The sequence below is a fragment of the Mustela putorius genome, unplaced genomic scaffold, assembly GCF_011764305.1.
Source record: "Mustela putorius furo isolate JIRA1106 unplaced genomic scaffold, ASM1176430v1.1 tig00003845_pilon_pilon_pilon, whole genome shotgun sequence".
NCBI lineage: Eukaryota > Metazoa > Chordata > Mammalia > Carnivora > Mustelidae > Mustela > Mustela putorius.
Window position 1 is genome coordinate 85,847,854 of NW_025421998.1, and position 19,907 is coordinate 85,867,760.

At 47.7% G+C, this 19,907-nt stretch overlaps 1 protein-coding gene across 1 annotated transcript in view; it reads right to left on the reverse strand.

The window, feature by feature from the left end:
* Positions 1-8,860: 8,860 nt before the first annotated feature.
* The window catches only part of PODXL (podocalyxin like), a 49,303-nt gene continuing 38,256 nt past the window's right edge, over positions 8,861-19,907 (reverse strand). The window contains exons 2-8 of the mRNA XM_004741738.2: positions 19,058-19,777; positions 17,105-17,364; positions 16,695-16,766; positions 14,436-14,586; positions 14,132-14,193; positions 13,796-13,963; positions 8,861-12,809 (exon numbers count right to left, since the gene is read on the reverse strand). Coding sequence (XP_004741795.1) covers positions 12,612-12,809; positions 13,796-13,963; positions 14,132-14,193; positions 14,436-14,586; positions 16,695-16,766; positions 17,105-17,364; positions 19,058-19,777 — 1,631 coding nt within the window. The 3' untranslated portion in view covers positions 8,861-12,611. The remainder of the gene's footprint in view (positions 12,810-13,795; positions 13,964-14,131; positions 14,194-14,435; positions 14,587-16,694; positions 16,767-17,104; positions 17,365-19,057; positions 19,778-19,907) is intronic.

Sequence of the window (19,907 nt, forward strand, 5' to 3'; positions counted from 1 at the left end):
TTTATAGTAATTGGAGAATGTCCCAAGGGTCTGCCTATCACAATACTTGTAGATTAGATCTCTGGGCTCTTTCACTCAAAGGTGTTTTTGTATTTCTTAGTAGTCAAGTAACATCATTCTTCTATGATTTTTTACCATAGCCTGTATCTCCCTGTGATTTGTATCAATGCCGAAATAATTTGACTACCCAAAATTTCTAGCATAGACGTATTTCGGTTGAAGGTGGACATTTCCCATATTTGTTGAAATGATTCATTAGGAGCCGACTAGATCAGCTGAATGATGTTGCCATTGTTTGTTTTGGCAGGAGGACTCATTACAATTTATTGATTTCTTCACCAGTTGCTCTTTTTTTTTTTTTTTTTTCTGGAAAAAAAAATGCTATGTTAGTATTTTATTTTACATAATTTCTTTACCTTGATTTCCTCCTGCTGACCAAATAGTGTGAAATGCACATCCATTATTTCCTTAGCTAACCTGACTTTACTCGTGGCTTTTTCAGCCCTAGATTTCCTAGGTTTTCTGTGGCATTCCTTATGAGTGTTGTACCATTTAAGAAGAAAGGCCAATATCATTTTGAGGCAAACATGTTCTTTTATTCTTGTTTATGACAACAAAACAATGAAATTCAAAATTGTCCGTTATTAAAGAATTAGTAATGTTCAGACATTGCTGTCAAAATCCTTGAGTCATTTTCATGTGGAGAACAGTAACATGGCTCTGGCAGCTTGAGTGGAGGAGCCACTGTTGGCTTCTTTTCTTGGCATTAGGAAGCCTAGTCATAAAACCGATGATCAGGTATAAGTTTCATAGCAGAGCTTATGGAATTCAGCGTCTCACCAGATTTCCATTTGCCTGTTGTCTTTTCCTTACAATTTTTTAGCCTTTTCCCCTCTATTCCTACTACCTCTGAGTAGCAGTGATGTTCTGCTGATGTTGGAATTTGTGTTAAGAATTGACTTTCAGGGGCGCCTGGGTGGCTCAGTGGGTTAAAGCCTCTGCCTTTGGCTCAGGTCATGATTCCAGGGTTCTGGGATCAAGCCCCGCATTGGGCTCTCTGCACAGCAGGGAGCCTGCTTCCTCTTCTCTCTCTCTCTCTCTCTCTGCCTGCTTCTCTGCCTACTTGTGATCTCTGTCTGTCAAATAAATAAATAAAATCTTTAAAAAAAAAAAAAAGAATTGACTTTCGGTTTCTGATGGAATTGTATCTTAGGAATAGCTTTGATTCCTATGAAATGATTGGCATTTGTTCATTTTTAAATTATCACTGATAGTTATGAAATAATTCACCTTCCTTTTTATCTGCCGCTCACACAGTTGCAATGAAACATATTTGTGCGCAGCATCCTATTGGCCTGTCCACGAGGCATTTACAGTTGGAGGTATTGAACCCCAGGAACAGGGCTGGAGAGGAGAATGCAGATATGTTAGAGAAAGGAAAATAAGAGCTTTTTGCTCATAGATGCAAAGGTCCACAAATCTAAACGAAAAAGAAAGCTCTCCATTTCTAACCCTAAATTCATTTTGCTCATGCAGTGCTGGGAAGAGGACTGTCAAAAGGAATCACAGCTCAGTTATTCTGTGTAGTCTTTGGAAAGCAGCATTCCCAGTTAATTTCTTTCCTCCTCTTCTCCCAAAGAGCTGCTAGAGGTCTTGGAACGGAAAACCCATCGTGACGGGCTTGAGATTTTAAACTAGCTGAGCAGTTTCTTATGTTCAACCAGTTTCTTGATAAGGATCCAGTGGGAAAACCAGCACTACAACATTCTAACATGCGGTTTGGGGGCTCCCATAGGACTTTTTTGTCAAGTTTAAGCTCTTGCTGCAGCACAGCTCTGTACCATCTGGGATGCTAGCATTCAAGCAGTTAGTGTAGCTCTCTGAGCTGTCTGCCACACCAGTACCAGCCTGAAGAGATCATCGTTCCTCAGTTTCACTCCGTGCTTAATGACTGCCAGATTAATTGGCAGGAAAGAAAAGCACTGTGTGATGTACTGAAGAGGCCTGTGTGCATGATTAAGGAGTTGCTCAAGTAGCCAGTTTTGAGCTTTATTTCTCTCTTGTTAACCAATCTCAAGAAAGAAAGCCTTTGTTACGGTTTAGCCAGTGTCATTTTGTTGGTGTTTATTTTCTAGCCTTTTAAAATAGGAAGAAAATTATTTCATGTTTAACTTATAATCCATACAGAATTTCACTTACATCAGTTGTTTCTGTACTTTAAAATTAATTATGCACAATCCCATGAGTTACTGTTTATCTACTTTGCCAAGAAATCCATGAGTTCTGGCATTAGAAGTATTTAGTAATTTTGGAGGCACCTGGGTGGCCCAGTCAGTTGAGCATCCAACTCGATCTCAGCTCAGGTCTTGATCTTGGGATTTTGAGTTCAAGCCCCACACTGGGCTCCATCTGGGCCTGGAGCCTACTTTGAATATATATATATATGGGAGATATATCTATATATCTATAGATATATATATATATATATGGGAGATATATATATATAGGCTCAGTTGGTTAAAACCTCTGCTTTTGACTGAGGTCATGATCACAGGGTTCTGAGATTGAGTCCTGCATTGGGCCTCTTGCTCAGTAGGGAGTCTGCTTCTCCCTCTGCCTGCTGCACCCCCTGCTTGCGTGCTCTCTCTCTCTCTCTCTCTGACAGATAAATAAAATCTTTTTTTTTAAAGTTTTTAATAAATTTGGTTTATTCTTTAGGTCCCTCCCATGTCTGGAAAGTGATTAATTAGAGAAGGTATCTAGAATAAGTCCACTTCCATTGCAGCTGGCATAGCTTTATAAATTCCTTTTGCAACAAAGACAGGCTCTTACACCATCAGGGCCGTGCCATCAGATGTCTGGGAGTGACCGTTTTAGCATCTTGCCTTGTAGTTGTTGTATTCACCTTCTTGAGATGAAAGGAAGCTGAAGACAGATGCATGGCGTTACCTTTTCTCAGTTGCCTACTTTGGAAGTCCTAGGATACCCCACCTTTGTAAAGGCTTAGTTTAAGCTTACATATACACACTAGCTATACTTTTGAGAGCACCAAATATAAACTAAATATGTACTAAAGTAATTGTCTGCCTGATCTCAGATCTGTTAGTAGGATATCAAACTCCAAAATTTAAATATGAATAGTCTTCTGTGGGGAAGATACACATTTTAAAACTTCTATACACTTGGTCTCCTTTTTGAGATTTTTTTTTTCCTCTCCCAGAAAAAATTATTTTGGTGACTGACCAGTGGTAAGTTGTTTTCTCCTTCAGTTGTAAACCACCCATTTAGAGAAATTAAAGTTGACTTCCTTTCTTAAGCGCTACATTCAGCCTGGTCAAGAGATGCTGTAATTCTTTTATTCTTTAAGCCACTTTGTGCTTTTGACTTGTGCAGAATGTCTTTTGAAATTAATATATTATGTGGTATAGTATTAAATTTTCCTTTATCCGTATCTCCAATAACCTGTTTTAAAAGCGATTCCTTCCGGGCACCTGGGTGGCTCAGTGGGTTAAGCCTCTGCCTTCGGCTCAGGTCATGGTCTCAGGGTCTTGGGATCGAGCCTCGCATCGGGCTCTCTGCTCAGCAGGACCCTGCTTCCCTCTCTATCTCTCTGCCTGCCTCTTTGCCTACTTGTGATCTCTATCTGTCAAATAAATAAATAAAATCTTTTAAAAAAAAGAGATTCCTTCCCTGTCACCACTTCAGACTCTATGTACAGCTGAGTCTGCACCCTCAGAAGAGTGAAGGACAGCTAAGGCGAGGACCTCCTTGTCTTGTCTTGGTAACAAACATTATTCCATGTTTCCAAAATGGTACATTCATACATAAGCAGCTTGGGAAAGATGTTACCATTTTTTTTTAAAGTCAGCTCTTTTACTTCTGTTATAAAGTACTATTCAGTGACCAGAAATTAAGATCCCTTCAAATTAGAGAGAGATCCTCAAAACTGAAGTTCAGCTGGAAATTAGATTGGAAATAAAGATACAGTTCCGTCCGTACCCAGGAGTCTTATCTTCCCAGGTTTGCTTCTTAACACTATGGACAGCTTCTTCTCTTTGTGAAACGGAAGCCACTGCTGGCTCATTTGAAAGTTGGAGAGTGTTAAATTTCTTTTATGGGACTTTTAAATAATAACACTTACTGATGTTTGTGATATAAAAAAAAAAGTTTATCATAGAAATTTAGGAAATTACTAAGGTTAAAGAAGGAAAACCACTGTTAATTAACTGATGAGACTTACTTGGTTTTTCCTGACTTTCTTCTTTTACCCCACATCATAAAACCCAGAAAAAGCTAAAAAAAAGGGGGCGGGGAGGGAATGCAGCCATTCTCATTATGTTTTACTACACGTGAGTGAAAGCAAGGGGTGCAAGTGTGTGTCCCTGCCCTTACTTAGATCCTTTTAAGCACTGCCCTTTCGCAAACCGAGAGTTTGAAAATAATTTTCTTGATCTGTATCTTTTAAGCCTCAACTATGAATATAAGTATTCCCCAGAAGCTATAGGGAGCTGCCTTGTTCAACTTCCTGGAAATACCATCTCTTAAACTCATTTGAATGTTTAAGCCCTTTATGCGCCATTTATTAAAGTAGCTTTTTATGATGTTTGAAGCATTTTCATACCCATGAAGAGCTTTCTGTTTAGGTGGACTTTTTAATGTGACCATAAGTAAACCCATGCCCAAAAAGAATTAGGTACTTTTCAAAGGCCAGAGGAAAAGCAGAGAAAAAATAAAGCAAAAACAAAACAGATGAACATAAATGTAAATAAGGAATCCTGGAAACAAGTTCCCTTACTATGCTTGAACAAATGTCTCCCCAAAAAATGTAATTCTCTGCTCACCAGCTAAGATTCAGTTTTATATTTCATATGAAACTCCTTTTCTTCGTGTGTGAAGCAGAAAACTGCAACTTTTGAGGTTCTACTCTTTCCTTACCCTCCTCTTCTGTGCCAACATGGCTTAGGGTTGTATCCTAAAGGCCCTATCTCAGAAATGGAAACCATGAGGGAACTCTGGAGTAGCAGGCGTGAGCTAGTTGGGAGCTTTTAAGCAGAAATGCTTTGGGGGCATCAGCCCTCTTCTCACATCATTGGTGTTGTAGGTCATTGTTGGACTGTGTTAGGTGTGTTTTGCAATTTTCCCCGTTCCTCTCATGATCTCTCTCATTTATCTTATTTTTGTCCAGTCTGTATGGACTTTTTAGGTTTTTCCTTTAATTTCTTTCCTTTCTTTTCTTTCTTCCTTTCTTTCTTTCTTCCTAGTACACGTAATTTTCTGATCCCAGGTTTGGTGAATGTGTTAACACTGCTTTGTGAATAAATAAACGAGTGATCCGCTGAACGATTGCAATTGTAGAATTATGTTGTATGTAATGTACATATGGAGAAAGAATGTTATTTTGTTCATTTTCTTAATAAAAAGTTATATATGGACACTAAATGATGTCTCTTATGTTTGCTGAAACTACTTTTGAAGACAACTTTTAAAATGTTTATATACTTTATACTTTGCATTTGTTGTATTTTTCCCTCAATTTTAGTATATGTGCTGCCGAAGCGAGCACGTATTTTTCCCTCAAAAAGGTGAGTTTTATTCAGGCTTCCAAAGGCAGAAAATGATATGTGCTGCAGAAGGGCCCTTTGGTGTTTTCCTTTGAGACAAGGCCGAAATAAAGAAGTTCTGATGGATCTCACAAAGTTTCCTGGACAAGTTTCCCTTTTTAAAGAACACTGGTAAATTATTTCATAAGATGGTGTCTTTTATCTACCACTGACATCCAGCCATATCTGATCTGTTTTGTAAATTTGGGCAGATGTTTCCCAGGTTTTCTTTAAGGGGGGACATACCTGTGTCAGTTAGGAACTAGAAGAAAATTAATTGTACAAAAGATAGTAAAGAGAGTTGGAGCTCGGGGCGCCTGGGTGGCTCAGTGGGTTAAAGCCTCTGCCTTCGGCTCAGGTCATAACCCCAGGGTTCTGGGATCAAGCCCCGAGGAGCCTGCTTCCTCCTCTCTCTCTGCCTGCTTCTCTGCCTACTTGTGATCTCCGTCTGTCAAATAAATAAATAAAATCTTAAAAAAAAAAAAAAAAAAAAGAGTTGGAGCTGTTGCAAAGTTTTGAAAAATTCTGGATCCTTGTGCCTAATAAAGGGAAAGAAGCTTTCAGGACTGAACCTTTGAAAAAAGAAACTCAGATATGCCAAGCACAGATCATGAGTTGTTAGGGGGGAGTGCTGGGAGTTTTCGTCAGACAGGCTGGACAGGACCTCCTCTTGACCCTTTTCATCTCCTGGCCTTGTTTACATGCTTAATAGCTTTGTGGTCCTGCATTCCACAGTTTGTCAACTGATTTTATTCAAAATGGGGATTATGTTTTCTCAATTTATAAATCAAATAATCCTCTTACTGTGTAGCTTTCATTTCTAGAGTGTGCTTTGAGCATGGCTCATAAGTAACATTTTTGTTTTCAAAACAGGAAAACATGATGTGCAGTGATAAGGTAAGAAATTGGCCTTTCCTTGGTTAATCTTCCAGAGAATTAATTCAAACTGATCAAAATGTGGGACACCACCTCTTCTCTCTTGATACATTTTGTCTTCTGACAGGAAGACAGCAAATAACCAAAGAGGGCTTTGTGTTGAACAGCTGAGATGACAGCTCCTCACATGCCGAGTGAGTATGGAGACCTTCAGGGGTTGAAGTGCTGCCTTCAGAGCCTCTTACCCAAGGAGGGAATCCAGCTCCGACAGGGAGATGGCTGTGATTGCCCATACTGCTATACTTAGAAAAGTCAACCATGAAGTCAGCGGAAATTGAAAAACAAATTTTTCCTGTTAATGAAGGCAGTATTTTTTTGTTAACCACTGTGAGTGGAAAGGCAAACTGATGGCCATCCTGAAGCCTATGTGAGTCCTGGCTCAGACGTAAATACGAGTTGGTTACGTTCCTTCTTTCCCTTAGCACCACAAATGCCACATCTTCTTTTGCTGTTGAGGGTCTTGGCAGAAGAAAAGGAAGAGAGATTTTGCTTTTTGTTGTATAGGGAAGGTGAGACACTAGAACGTGATGCCGGAAACATCCTATCATTCTCACTCTGAAACTTCTCTCGTGTTCATAGGGGACTCTGCCCGCCCCCGGACGCTCACCTTTGAAAAGCAAAGGCAGTTATATCCTTCCCAGAAATGTTCTTATCACAGGGGAGAGAGGAAAGCTCTACGTTGAGGCAGCCTGTCCACTGCCGTGCAAGGAAATTTTAATAGTTGGCAAACCCCAAGCAGGGAGATTAGGACACTGGGCGACATGTACAGCACACATTGTTACAGCCGCCGTCTGAACCTGGGCCAGAGGATGGGTGGCCCAGGGCAAAGGCAGGAACCCTAGGGTTATTTCCATATCCACCAGGGACTTCTGTGTAGCACTGGGCAGCCTCACTTTCTCCTTCTGACAAATACGTTGGCAGCAGATCCTGTTTGCTAGGATTGTGCTTTTTTTTTTTTTTTTTAATCTGTAAAATGCCAAGCTGTTTGAAAAATTCTATCTCAGTATTTATCACTTGTGTTAATTATAATAGCCAGGCCTCTTTTTTACGTTTTTCCCTTGGGCTACAGAAGAAATGCCTGGTTTGGGACTGAGCTTGCAGGATTCGGGAATGGTGAGTGACAGAGGCCTAACAAATTGGAAAGGACCACTGAGTGCTTCTTGGTTGGCAGGGCATGGAACAGGGTCAATGACCTATTCAGGAAAAGAATGGAGCCTCAGGTCTAATTGGTGGCCAGCAATAACTGTGAGGCATTCTCTTCTTAGAACAGTGTGCCTCAGGCATGGCCAAGAGGCTTGCCCAAGTTCCTGGTGCTTGTACTCTTTTCTGTATTCTTGGCACACTCTTGAAGTTAACCTCAAAACACCCCTGACCCAACTCTGGCCCACCATTAAGGGTGTTGACGATCTTTTAGAACTCCCATATAAAACGAAGATCCTATGGTTGGGGCGGGGGGGTTTTCTATTGTAACAGCGGTCACATTCTAGAAATGTACTTTGTTGTTGGAACTCTCGCATTAATGTGGTCTTGAGAAGAGAATGTTAAGACTGAAGAGAAACGATACAGCTTCTGTGCCTCACGCTGCCACTGAAATAACCCTTCCTCTCTGTACCTAATATCCCTGCTGCTAGAGAAGTGCCCATTCCTACACAAGATTATGTGTTTTGTGAACTGAAAGGTACCAGGCCGGCGGAAGAGATTGATGTGGAGCAGCTTGAACATGGCCCAGCTTCATCAGACAGTTTCCCTTCTGCAGTCTGCAAGTTGAGAGCGATAGTTTTCCCCTCCTAGTGAGGGAGACACGGAACTAATACCGCCCCTGGAAAAGGAAGAGAAGCAGAATCATTTGAGTGCATGCTTCCCTGAACCTCCTCCATCTTCACTCCTCTCCAGACAAGACACGGGTAGACACTTCTTAGGACGAGTAAACAGAGTCTTTTGTGAGCAGTAACAGGGCCAGAACAGAACCTCCTTGGTTTTTTTATATCTTTATTTGTTTTGTCCCTATACCAGTGTTTTCACACCTGACCGGGGCTCCAGCATCTTTAGTGGGAGGTGACTCATAATTGTATCTGAGGCAGACATGGAAGAAATGAAGGAGGAAGAACACTGATACACACGTGAGAAAAGATCCAGCTGGGATCACTACAACAGCCCAAGGTCACCAGGATCCCCCTCTTCCTTCCTTTCAGCTTCTCCCTTTCTCTTTCACTCTCTGCACCCCCTAATTGGGCAGCGCCGCCTAAGAGCAGAGGACGCTGCCCTCGCTAGAGCGTCGGCCACGAGCTCGCACACACGTGAAGAACATGAGCCAGTCAGTCAAGTTCAACGGGGCTTGAGCCAGCTTACACAAAAGCACTTTAATTGACAGTATACAGTTCTCCAAAATATAGTTTTGTAAGAAAATGGCAATAATTAAGTATAGTCTTTACAAACAAGTTTCCCAGTGAATTCCAGTGTACTTCAGACCCCTGTCCGCGAAGACACACGCTCCTGCAGTCGCCTGGGCAAACTAACATTCACTACTAACAAAAAAGACACACATCAAATCGTCCTCCCCTCCCTTCCACTCAGTGCTGGGTTTTCACCAAACCTGAGCCGATCAGCTTGTGACAGTGATAAAAGAGAAGTCATTGCTTTACTCTTGCCCCCTCTGCCTTCCTGGAGCTTGTTTCCTTTGATCCACAGCCCTGCTAGGAGAAGATCTGTATGTAAAAGCTCATTCAAAACTGTTTCTTGACAGTAAAATATCAGTCATGTAAGTCTTAGACCTGAATAACTCCGAGCAAGCGTAGACCGGTATGGTTCCTATTGTGGTCCTCGGGCTCTCCCTAGCCTTGCAGCAGGACATGATTTGAGAAGGGAATTCTGTCCTTTGTGTCGTCCTGGTGCCTGTTCTTAATTTACGGGGATTCATTCTGAGGCCCACAGCACTGGTGTTTTAATCCTCTCTCTCACTAACCATGTGATTTTGGCCAAGCCACTTCTGTCTTTCTGGGCTTCAATTTCTTTTTCTATAAGAACAAAACAAAGATTGGACTAGGTCTCTAAAAGCCTCTCCCTAGGACTAGAGTGTCTCCAAGCCTTCCTGTAATAGGCTAGGACTTAGCTGGGGAGGGGGATTGAGGATCGCATTTAAAAATAAAAATGCCTGATCTCTAAGACAAATACTCTGTCATCAGCTTGTCTTATATTTCACTTTTCGTAGGAGAAAAACAAACAAAAACTTGTCATTTCTAGTGAAATAGACATTTACATTTACATTCCTGTTCAGAGAAAAAAAAAGCCACCTCAACTAGCAAATGTTTTTACAGTGTATATTCGCTTAAAGCAGTGCTGGGTAGATTACCATGTGGCTGTGGTATTTACATTATTAAGAACTATGTATGTATGTATCAGCTTGGACTTGTTTTCCAAAGTTTCTTCAGTATATTGTCAAAAAAGGGTTAAAGCTCAAGAAGTGGTTTAAAGAAACTTCCTGCTAGCTTTCCTTATAACAAGGGAAAAAGAGAATCTGGCATCTAGACTAGATTAAACCCGTATTCTGTCCTACGATGCAAAGCCTATTCTGTACCTCCTTCATAAGCACTACTGCTGCCCTCCCCATTCACAGAACAGCGTGCTTTCCCACTGGGTTTCCATCCAGTCATCAGACTCCTGATTTCTGGCCTTTTATGCAGCTTAGGGAAGCCAGTCTGCCCCTGATCCCAAGTTGATAATCTCTCTTTGGCACAACTTGTTGGAAATCCTGCCGAGTTCCTGGTGTTCCTCTTCTTTCTTCTCAGCCCCAAACTCTGACTTACCAGACAGCACTGATCCCAGTGCAGTTGTGGGATGAAGGTGACCTCTGCAGATGCTTGGCTGTATGTCCTTGACACAGATGTCTAGTGGCAAGAGCAAGCCAAGGCAAGGTACTGGATTCTGAAGTTACCCTCAAAGGCTGGAGCCACCCAGCCTGGATGCACCAGAAGGAGCATCTGAACCAGCCCAAAGCTTCCCAAGGTTCTCCTTGGACGGAGCCACCACAGTCATTCCTCTTGACCAAGTGTGATTTTACGCTAGTCCTTGCCGGTCATCATCTCTCTGCCCAAGAAGCTGTGGGGCTTGAGCCTTCGATCAGTTTATGGGGGTGTACTTGCTGCCTCTGTCCGAAGGCCTGGCTGATAAAATGTGACCCAGAATCAGCAAAGGAGTGGTAATCCAGTCTGGCCTCTTCCACAGAAACCCACAGGGTGGAAAGAATCAAATGCTGGGCAGGAAGGAAGCAAACAGAGCTCTTCCAGTATAACAAGATTTCCTTTTTTCCCTCCCAAGCTAGCATTGTTCTCTACCCTGCCAACCTCCAGACGCTAGAGAATCAGGGCAAGGACTTGTGGATCCTTGTAAGTCCACCATCTCTCTAGCTCTTGGGAAACTCACTGGAGGCTCTGCGCTCCAGAACCCTAGGATATCAAAGGGCAACGGCCATGAATGAATAAGGAATCAAGGCAGCCAGGGAGGGACAGCAGTTCTGCCCATCCTCCTCATTCATGCCAGGAGATTTACACCCAGGGGCAAGAGAGACCGTGGGCAATGTTGCACAAAATCTGGGATTTGGGCTTCCCAGAAAATTGGATTGAACCCCACTCTGTCCAGTCCTCAGGTGCCTTCGCTTGGGAACTAGTGGCTAAGCTCCCTCAAAACCCCTTCCCAGTACTGTTTCCCTGAGATGCCACCAGAAACTGCAGAAGCAGGCAGGCTGCTAGGAACACAGAGGAGGGGACATGGCAAGGCCCAGCTGCATGCCCCAACAGTGAGAGGTCACTGGGAACCCCACAGGCACCCCCAGGCTGCTCCTGAGCACCTTAAAATGCATCGCACTTTCTAGGCCTTTCTAGCCCTACAGCACAGGAGAACCAGGAGTCAATAAGATTAGTTAACTGAAAGGTCTCCCAGCAGTTGGAGCTTTGGCTTGTGGCAGTAGAGGGCTGGACAAAAAACAAACAAATACAACAAAACTCTCAGCAACTTGAAAAGTCCCTGAGTTTCCTCTGGAACAGAGAGTAAAGCCTATCCTTCCTAACCGTGTCGATCGATTGTCCGGTGAAACACCACTCTGTGGACTGGGCCCTGGGAACGTCTGCCCTACAGCTGTGGTTCTCTCTTGCTGGATCTCAGGGGGATCTCCGAACTTGGGCCTCACCCCACCGACCGAGCAATGAACGACAGAAACACTTCTTCATAGCTGCTGCAGATTCCAGTCCCCGGTGGGAGTGGGAGGCCAACGGAGTTCCTGCCCTGGTGATGGGCCAGGACCCATCCTGGGGGTGAAGGGCCTCCCCTTTTCTCTTCACCTGCAGAAGGATCCCTGAAGCAGACCTCGTTCACACTGGAGTCTTGTGTGGGTTAAGTCTCAAGGTCCCGAAGCAGATGCAAGGAAGCCAGAATCTGGAGCAAGGGCTTCGAAGCCACGAAGCGACGGTGTGAGTCCCAGAGGCCCTACGACAGAGCGGGGCTACAAACTGTGTGGGGGGCGGGGCAAGCACAAAGGGGGCAGGACACACTGGCAGGCGAGGCTGGGGGCCTGTACTTGGAAGGAATCAGATGCCCCAGAGACAGGATCTGGCCCTGCTGTCCCTTCCGTCCCATCCATTGTCACATCAACGGCGAGCTTCACCCCACTGGGAGCAGCTCTGAGGGGAGGCGCGAGCGACGGCAGCGGTGGGGCGTGGCGGGAAAGCCGCCACACCGAATCGGGGATCTGTGTTTCCATCAGGCCTCTGTCCCCTCGGATGTGAGCTGAAGGGATTCTACCGGATGACCACGTGGGTGCGCCTCCCTCTCGTCTTCCAGCAGCACTGAGCTCAGGCACTAGTGGGTTATTTTACAAGAGGAATCTAGACAGGATGTGATTGGTTCAGTTTGAAAAGGGAAAATTAAGGCCCCGTGGGGATTGGGAGGAGGGGCCCTCCGAGTCTGCTTCCCTCCCCCACCTTTCCCTCAGCTGGGAAGGATGTTCCTCCCCTGTCCAAATGGCACTTGAGGTGGTTCATTCTGGAGCGCTGTGGTCCTGTTGGAGGCTGCCCGCGGACCTGACTAGAGGTGCGTGTCTTCCTCCTCGTCAAGGTCATCCTTGGCCAGGTTGTCCAGAGGGACGATCCAGCTGTCCCCCAGCTCTCCATTAAGGTTGACCACCTTTTTCTCCTGCATCTCGGATGAGGTCTCCATCACTTCCAGTGTGGGATTGTCATGGTAACCATTCTCCACTGTCTGCAGCTCCTCTGTTAGCCGTTGCTAGGATAGGGAAGACGACCCAAGAAAGGGTAATTTTTGAGGGCTCATGGGCTTAATATTAGACAAGTACCCCTACAATCGAGGAACCCCAGTTTGGGTAGAGTGCACAATAAATGCTCTTGGAGGCCATCGTGGCTGCTGGCCCGGCATCCTAGAATTCCCAGCTCGCTTGACCTTTACCCTGTTGGCAGATCCATGAAGTCAGCAAAAATGGACTTCTGTTTTCCAGAAGCCTCCCGGCTCTTTCCTCCATTTCTCCCCCTCCCCAAACTTACTCTCCAGCCACCTGCCTCACCCCACTGTCCTGAATCAGGAAGGACTATAAGAAAATGACATTCATCAGGTCAGGACCTCTCTTAAGCCTAAGTAAGATGGGTACAGCCGGACCTGTGCCGTCTCTGTCATAGAGAGGAGCCACCTGGAGGCAGTGTTTTCTCTGGTCTTTATTTGAACTACAACCTGGGTCACAGTCACGTCACCCGGGAAGCCTTTAGCTAATACTCAGACCCAGAGATTCTGTTTCAGTCGGTGTGTGAGGAGGCAGGCGTGGGACTTTTCCTAACCGTCCCCGCGGTGCACAGCCCGGGCTGAGGACTGCATGTGGTGGGAATTCGGGGAAGGCGGGTAAAGAACTTCCGGTCAGCCAGGGATGCCCCTACCCATTTCTTTCAGGGAATCCTCACAGCAACTCTGCAAGGTGAGTATTATCCCCACATGCGGAGAAGCTCAAAGATGACAGGTGGTGCTCAAGGTCACACAGATAATCGGAGGCAGAGCGAGGGCTTTAATCCCCGGTCTTCTGGACTCCAAAGGCCACGACCTTCCCTTCCCTTCCCCCACACGCCTCTTCCGTCTGCCCTGTAACGGTGCAGTTCCCTCCTATAAGGGATGGTCTCTGCCTGTCTAAAAGGGCCCATGGCCCACTCCCTTTCCTCTAATAGGGGTCACGGGCGGAAGTCATCTGGCGAACTGGTCTGTTTGCTCACCTGGTCCTTCCTCTGGGAGAGGCGCTGGTGGCAGCAGCCATAGAGGGCGGCGACCAGGAGCAGGAAGGACGCCATGCAGACAATGGTGATGATGAGAGGCATGCTGAACCGGTCCTCGGTCTCTTCGGGGGGCCCTTGGTCCCCAAGCTTCATGTTACTGACTCCCACCTGCCAGGAAAGAGGACGTTATGTGGCAAAATACAGAATGGGGGCCAAGCCCATCACCCTGCTGTCCCCTCTCTAACCCCCCGCACTCCGGCTGCTCGCAGGTGGCACTCTTCCACCAGGAGAGAGGCTGCACAGCAGAGGAGCTGCCGAGCCCCGAGAAGTGCTTACCTCTTTCAGCTCATCCCATTTGTCTTTCAGCGATTCATACACGTCACCAGGCAGGAGGTTGGCTGTGGAGGGGAGAGACGCTGCTGGTGGTCGGGCTCAGAGGGAAGTGTAGGGGACGGAGACTGGGCCCCAAGAGGAGGACGTGCCGTACCTCAGTCTCCTGCGTGCTGGCTCTCTCGGGGCGCCCTGCCCTGACCCTTCGCAAGAAGCACCAGCCCTGACCCATCTTCATGGCTCCCAAGTGGTCAACCCCTGGCCCATTCCCTCCCCACTTAGACCCCAGCACCCCCCACCCTCAACTCACTCTGCACCGTGATTTCTTTGATCGCCACTGCTTGGGAGTCTTGAACAGGTACCAGCAGGATATGACACGTGTCTTGAGCTGGGTTGAAGGTGGCTTTTGCTGCTCGGCACAGAAGTGTGACCAGTTTGTCATCCGAACTGCTGTTCCCCGCCTATTGTGGGGAGACCACAAGTGAGTCCTCAGGCATCAGGACAGCAGCCTCGGCTTGTGGGGCTGCCCTTCGGAGCCAAGGTCAGGAGGATGTTATTGCCTGGTGTGAACCTATTTCCCTCTTCCTTCAAGTGGGGCCATTCCCGGGCCTGGCAGGAGTCACGGGTTATGTGCTGTGCTGGGCTGGTCCCTGCCTTCTCTGACTCCTGCAAATCTCTTCCCCCTGGTCCCCTTACCCTGTTTGTCTCGTCTGTGGCTGAACAGTACCTCTCACCTGAGTGCCCCACCCTCTCTCAGAGCTCTTCAGGGGTCATGTCCTAATGCCCTTCTCATCTCCCTAGGAGGGACTGAGGGGGCACTGCCCAGCAGTCTGACACTTGCCATGTTCTGATGCCCAGTTTGAAGACCTCAGGAGGGGAAGCCCCAGCTCTCAGCCAAGGGTTATCTTTCCCAAAGTTGCAGCAGGCGTGCCCTTCCCTAGACTAAGACTCTAGCCATGAAGCCAGGAAAGGCCATCACTGAACAAGGGAATATGGGAGAATCTTGAAGATGCACACGGGACCATCTAGGAGGGGAATCTTCTATACTTCCCACCAGACGGAGCGTGGCCGACATGGCCTTAGGGCTGAGGGTAAGGAAGCAAAGTGTAGACAGCTTTTACCTGGTCCTGCCATGTCATCTAGAGGTGCCCCAGGCTGTGTTTCTCTAACCTGATTTTGGAATAGGGTACAGAGGTGAAGGAAAGGACTTGGCATGGCTCACCTCAGGACCCCAAGCCATCCTGAGTTTTCTCTCTGGGACTTCCTAAGCTTACTATTTCCTCTGCCTCACACTGACAGGGCTCCAGGGCTTCCAACCTTGCTTTTACGGCACACAGAAAAAATGCTTCTCCCACCCAGTCTCACAACCTGGCACGTTTTAGCCCAAAAAGAGAGTGTGAGGATGGCTGGGCATGCATCAGTGTGATTCCTGCCTTGTCCAATAAGCCCAGCTCCAGGGCAACATTGTTCCCTTGAAAAATACAGTCTAAATGCATGCTTTTGGAAAATTCTAGCAAAATGGGCACCCAGAAGAAAAGAACTGTAAAAAAAAAATACAGGTGGCATTAAAATGCTATAAAGCCAAGTTCTCCATCCTTTAGAAACCCTATTGTGGGGCGCCTGGGTGGCTCAGTGCGTTGAGCCTCTGCCTTCGGCTCAGGTCATGATCCCAGGGTCCTGGGTTTGAGCCCTGCATCGGGCTCTCTGCTCAGCGGGAAGCCTGCTTCCTCCTCTCTCTCTGTCTACTTGTGATCTCTCTGTCAAATAAATAAAATCTTTAAAAAAAAAAAAAAAAGAAAGAAAGAAACCCTATAGTTCAGTTCTATTTCCTAGGGGGTGTTTTCAAAAGTAGTCACTGACCAGGAGAGGGCAGCCATGAGCCACCCATAATCCTCAAAGACTAGAGAGTGGCAACAGCAACTGACGCCCCCCACCGCCCCGCCAACACAGCACAGCGCTCCCTCCCAACCAAATGTCCGGGTGCACAAGCAGACACTCCCACCCCAGCACACACACACACACCCCCAATAGGAGCAATGGCTGCCCCGATGCTCAGGAGCTCTGACTCCACAGGCTGGAGAGAGATCATGTCCACGCTATTCTTCCACTGAGACTGTCAGATGAGTCCATGGACCCGCGGACACACAACCCCAGATTATCAGAACAGGGAACCTTAGTTTGGCTAACTGAGCCTCTTGTTTTCAACCGGGGCCTCTGAAGGCCAAAGAGATCAACTTAGCTTAAACCACAGCCTGAACTAGGAAGGAGGTCTCCAGACTTGGAGAACATGTGAATCCTCACACAGTGCAAGCCCAGGAGACCTGGGCTGGGGCCTTCTGGCCCCGCAGCAGCCCTGTGGGACTTGACTTAGGGCAGTCTGAACTTCACTTTGTCTGGCAGTTGGAAGGGGCCACTTCCCACAGAAAGAGCAGGGGCAGGAGAGTGAACACATTCCTCAGTCCGTTTTCAGAAGGAACACTCCATGCCCTCCTACCTTCCCTACCCCTGCTGCTAAACCACAGTTTGGGGGTGTCGATCAGGGTGGAGCCTAGACTGACAGGATACTCACACAGAGGCTCCTTTTCGTCAAGTTCAGGATGAGCATCTTGTCAGTTAGCCCTCCGGGAGATTCGCACTTTATCTACAAGAAGCAGGCACTGGGATTCAGCTTCAGGCTGAGCCTGGCAGGGTCCCATCCCTGACCCCTCCCTTTTACCCCCTGGGTGGGAGACACAAAGGAAGGGGCTCCTAAGAAGCTGGGGGGTGTGACTGCACAGAGTTTTATAGCCAGGTGTGTTGCTGGCTGGCCAGTTGTCTAAGCCAGAATCTGGCAAAGTCAGGGAGAGGGGGTGAATGGGGGACAGTTCCCAGCAGCCCTTGCCAGGGGCTCTGGGCTGGAAGGGCGGGTAGAAACACTTTTTAGAGCCCCTTCCATCTGAGGCTGGGCTCTCATATCTGTCCCACCCCTGCTGGAAGTACCCTGTCATCCACATGAGCCGAGGAAGGAGGCACGCTGGGGACTCGGGGGGCAACTGAAGTCAACTGGGTGCTGGGGCTTCTGGATCCTTCGACAGGAGACGTGGCCACAGGTCCTGATGAAGGGCCTGCAGGATGCGAAGTCTCCAAAGAAGGGATCCCAGTGGTGGAGGAAGAGGTCCCAGTGATGGACGAAGAGGTCCCAGTGACAGCTGGCATCACGCTGGATTTCTGCAGATCTCCTTGTAAGGGACCCAGTGATGCTGTAATTAGGAAAGCAAAGGCTCTGAGAAAAGATGAGTGGTACCTTTAAGAGCAGAAGGCAGTCTTGGGGCACCTGGGTGGTTCAGTGGGTTAAATCCTCTGCCTTCTGCTCGTCATGATCCCAGGGTCCTGGGATCCATCATCTGGCTCTCTGCTCAGCAGGGAGCCTGCTTTCTCTTCTCTCAGCCTGCCCCTCTGCCTACTGGTGATCTCTCTCTGTCAAATAAATAAATAAAAATTAAAAAAAAAAAAAAAAGCAGATAGCAGTCTCCCTTGTTCTTGTTCTTAGTTCCTGGGGCTTCTTTGGCCTTACCCCCCACCGAGCCCACAAGCTAGAAGAAGCAAACAGATGAAGTCATTTCCTGTGCCGTATTCCAGGGTGGGTCAGACTGTGCAAGCCAGTGTGAGCCCCGATGCCAGTGACGCAGCAGCAACAGCTAACACTCAACGGGCACTCCATCTAGGGGTCTGTCCTCAGCACCCCCACGCTTACTTTCTTAGTTAATCCTTACAACACCCTGATGAAGAAGGTACCATAAATAAGCCTCGTTTATAAATCAGGAAACCGGGCTCAGAGGGGCCGGATGATTTGCCCAAGGTCACATGTGAAGAAGCGGCCCATCAGGGACTTGAATCCAGGTGTATCCAGCTCAGAGCCCCTGCTCTGACTGCAGGATGAGACCACCTGCAGGAGAAGCAGGTGCACTGAGCACCAGTACACATTCCAACCACCTCCGGGGTCCCCGACTCAGGTCCACACAGAGAAATTCTGATTCCATAGATCTGCCATCGGTCCATGATCGTGAGGCCCATGATCCACCCGTGGGTTTTAAAATTTATTTAGTGGGTTAAGATCAGCACTTTTAGGGGCGCCTGCGTGGCTCAGTGGGTTAAAGCCTCTGCCTTCGGCTCAGGTCATGATCTCAGGGTCTTGAAATTGAGCCCCGCATCTGGCTCTCTGCTCGGCAGGGAGCCTGCTTCCTCTTCTCTCCCTGCCTGCCTCTCTGTCCACTTCTGGTCTCTGTCTGTCAAATAAATAAATTTAAAAAAAAAAAAAAAAGATCAGCACTTTTAAGGGACATGGGATGGAGCAGGAAGTATTAGGGCCCATCACATACAGGAAGAATCAACCCTGGTCAGTGAAACTATTATTATCAGTTACACGTGTTGTTACGTGTGTGTTCTTCGTTTGTATTCCTGGATTATGGTGTAAAACTACATAAAATATATTTCCTGCTGGTGATTGCTAATTTGAGAAACACTGTTCTGGAGTACTACTGCCCCACCAACGGCGACCACCCAAGTCTTACCCATGAATAGACTGCTGGGTTGTTTGTGTTCAACTGGGCAGGCCAGAACACTGGCCCCTCCTCAGAAGAACCCAGCAGTGTTGGCCAGCGCCTGTCACGGATGGGGGAACCTGGCCCGGAGTGAAGGTGCTGTATTCACAGAATTTAACCCTCAGCATGAATTCCGTCTTCCAGCTTAGCAACTGGATAGAACATAAGCATTCAGAAGGTTCTTGCTTGGGGGGGGGGGGGGGGGCGGAACAATACTTGGGATGCCTAGTTGGCTCAGAGAAGCACGTGACTCTTGCTCTCAGGGTGAAGGGTTCAAGCTCCAGGTTGGGTGTGGAGCCTACTTAACTTAAAAAAAAAAAAAAAAAGAAAGAAAGAAAAAGGCATGACTTACTTGCTGTGGGAAGTGTCCCCCGAGATGTGGAGCTGGGGCCCACCTTCGTGCCTGAACTACTGGGAGCTGCCGTGGGAATTTTGTCGGAAGGGCTCACCGGAGGCTTCGAAGGACCAGGGCTTGTACTTGCTTGGTGAGGGCTTGTTGGGCCGGCGCTGGCAGGAAGAGAAGAAGCGGGGCTGGAGGTGCTGGGCGCGTCTGCAGGCGTAGCAGCAGCCGGTTTCCCGCCCCCAGGGGTCGTGCTGCTGGCGGGACCACCGTGGGCCTCCCCGGCTCCCGCTCCGGCTGCCGGGCTGCCGGTGGCTTCGGGCTTCACGGGGTGAGTGATTGAGGAGACTGTCGTCTTGTCTAAACCTTGGCCATCCTCTGAGCCATCACTAGCTACAGTGGGGTTGCTGGAGGCCTTCGCATCCTTGTCCGCGGAGGTTGGCGTTGTGGCTGTGGTCGTCCCTGAGCCGCTGGGTGCTGTTAGGGATCGTCCGCTGGTGGCGGCGGCCGTCGTCGCTTGCACAGTGGTTGCTGCGGCTGTGCCTGATCCAGGATCGTTCACCTGAGTCCCCCCTTCGATACCGGCTGCCGGTGCTACAAGGGGCTGAGCTGCGGTTGTGGCTGTTCCAGCAGCTGTCGCTGTTCCAGCTGCTGTCGTTGTTCCGGCGGTTGTCTTTGTTCCTGCGGTTGTCTTTGTTCTGGCGGTTGTAGCTTCTTTGGTGTTAGATAATCCTGTTCACAAAGACCCCACAGAAGCAAGTTAGGGCATTACTGAAAGCGTTTCTGGCCACACGTTCTCCTGCTCTTCCTCAGACCTAGAGGCCCTGCTCCCATCTGCCTTGGCTGAAGGCCTGGGTCTTCT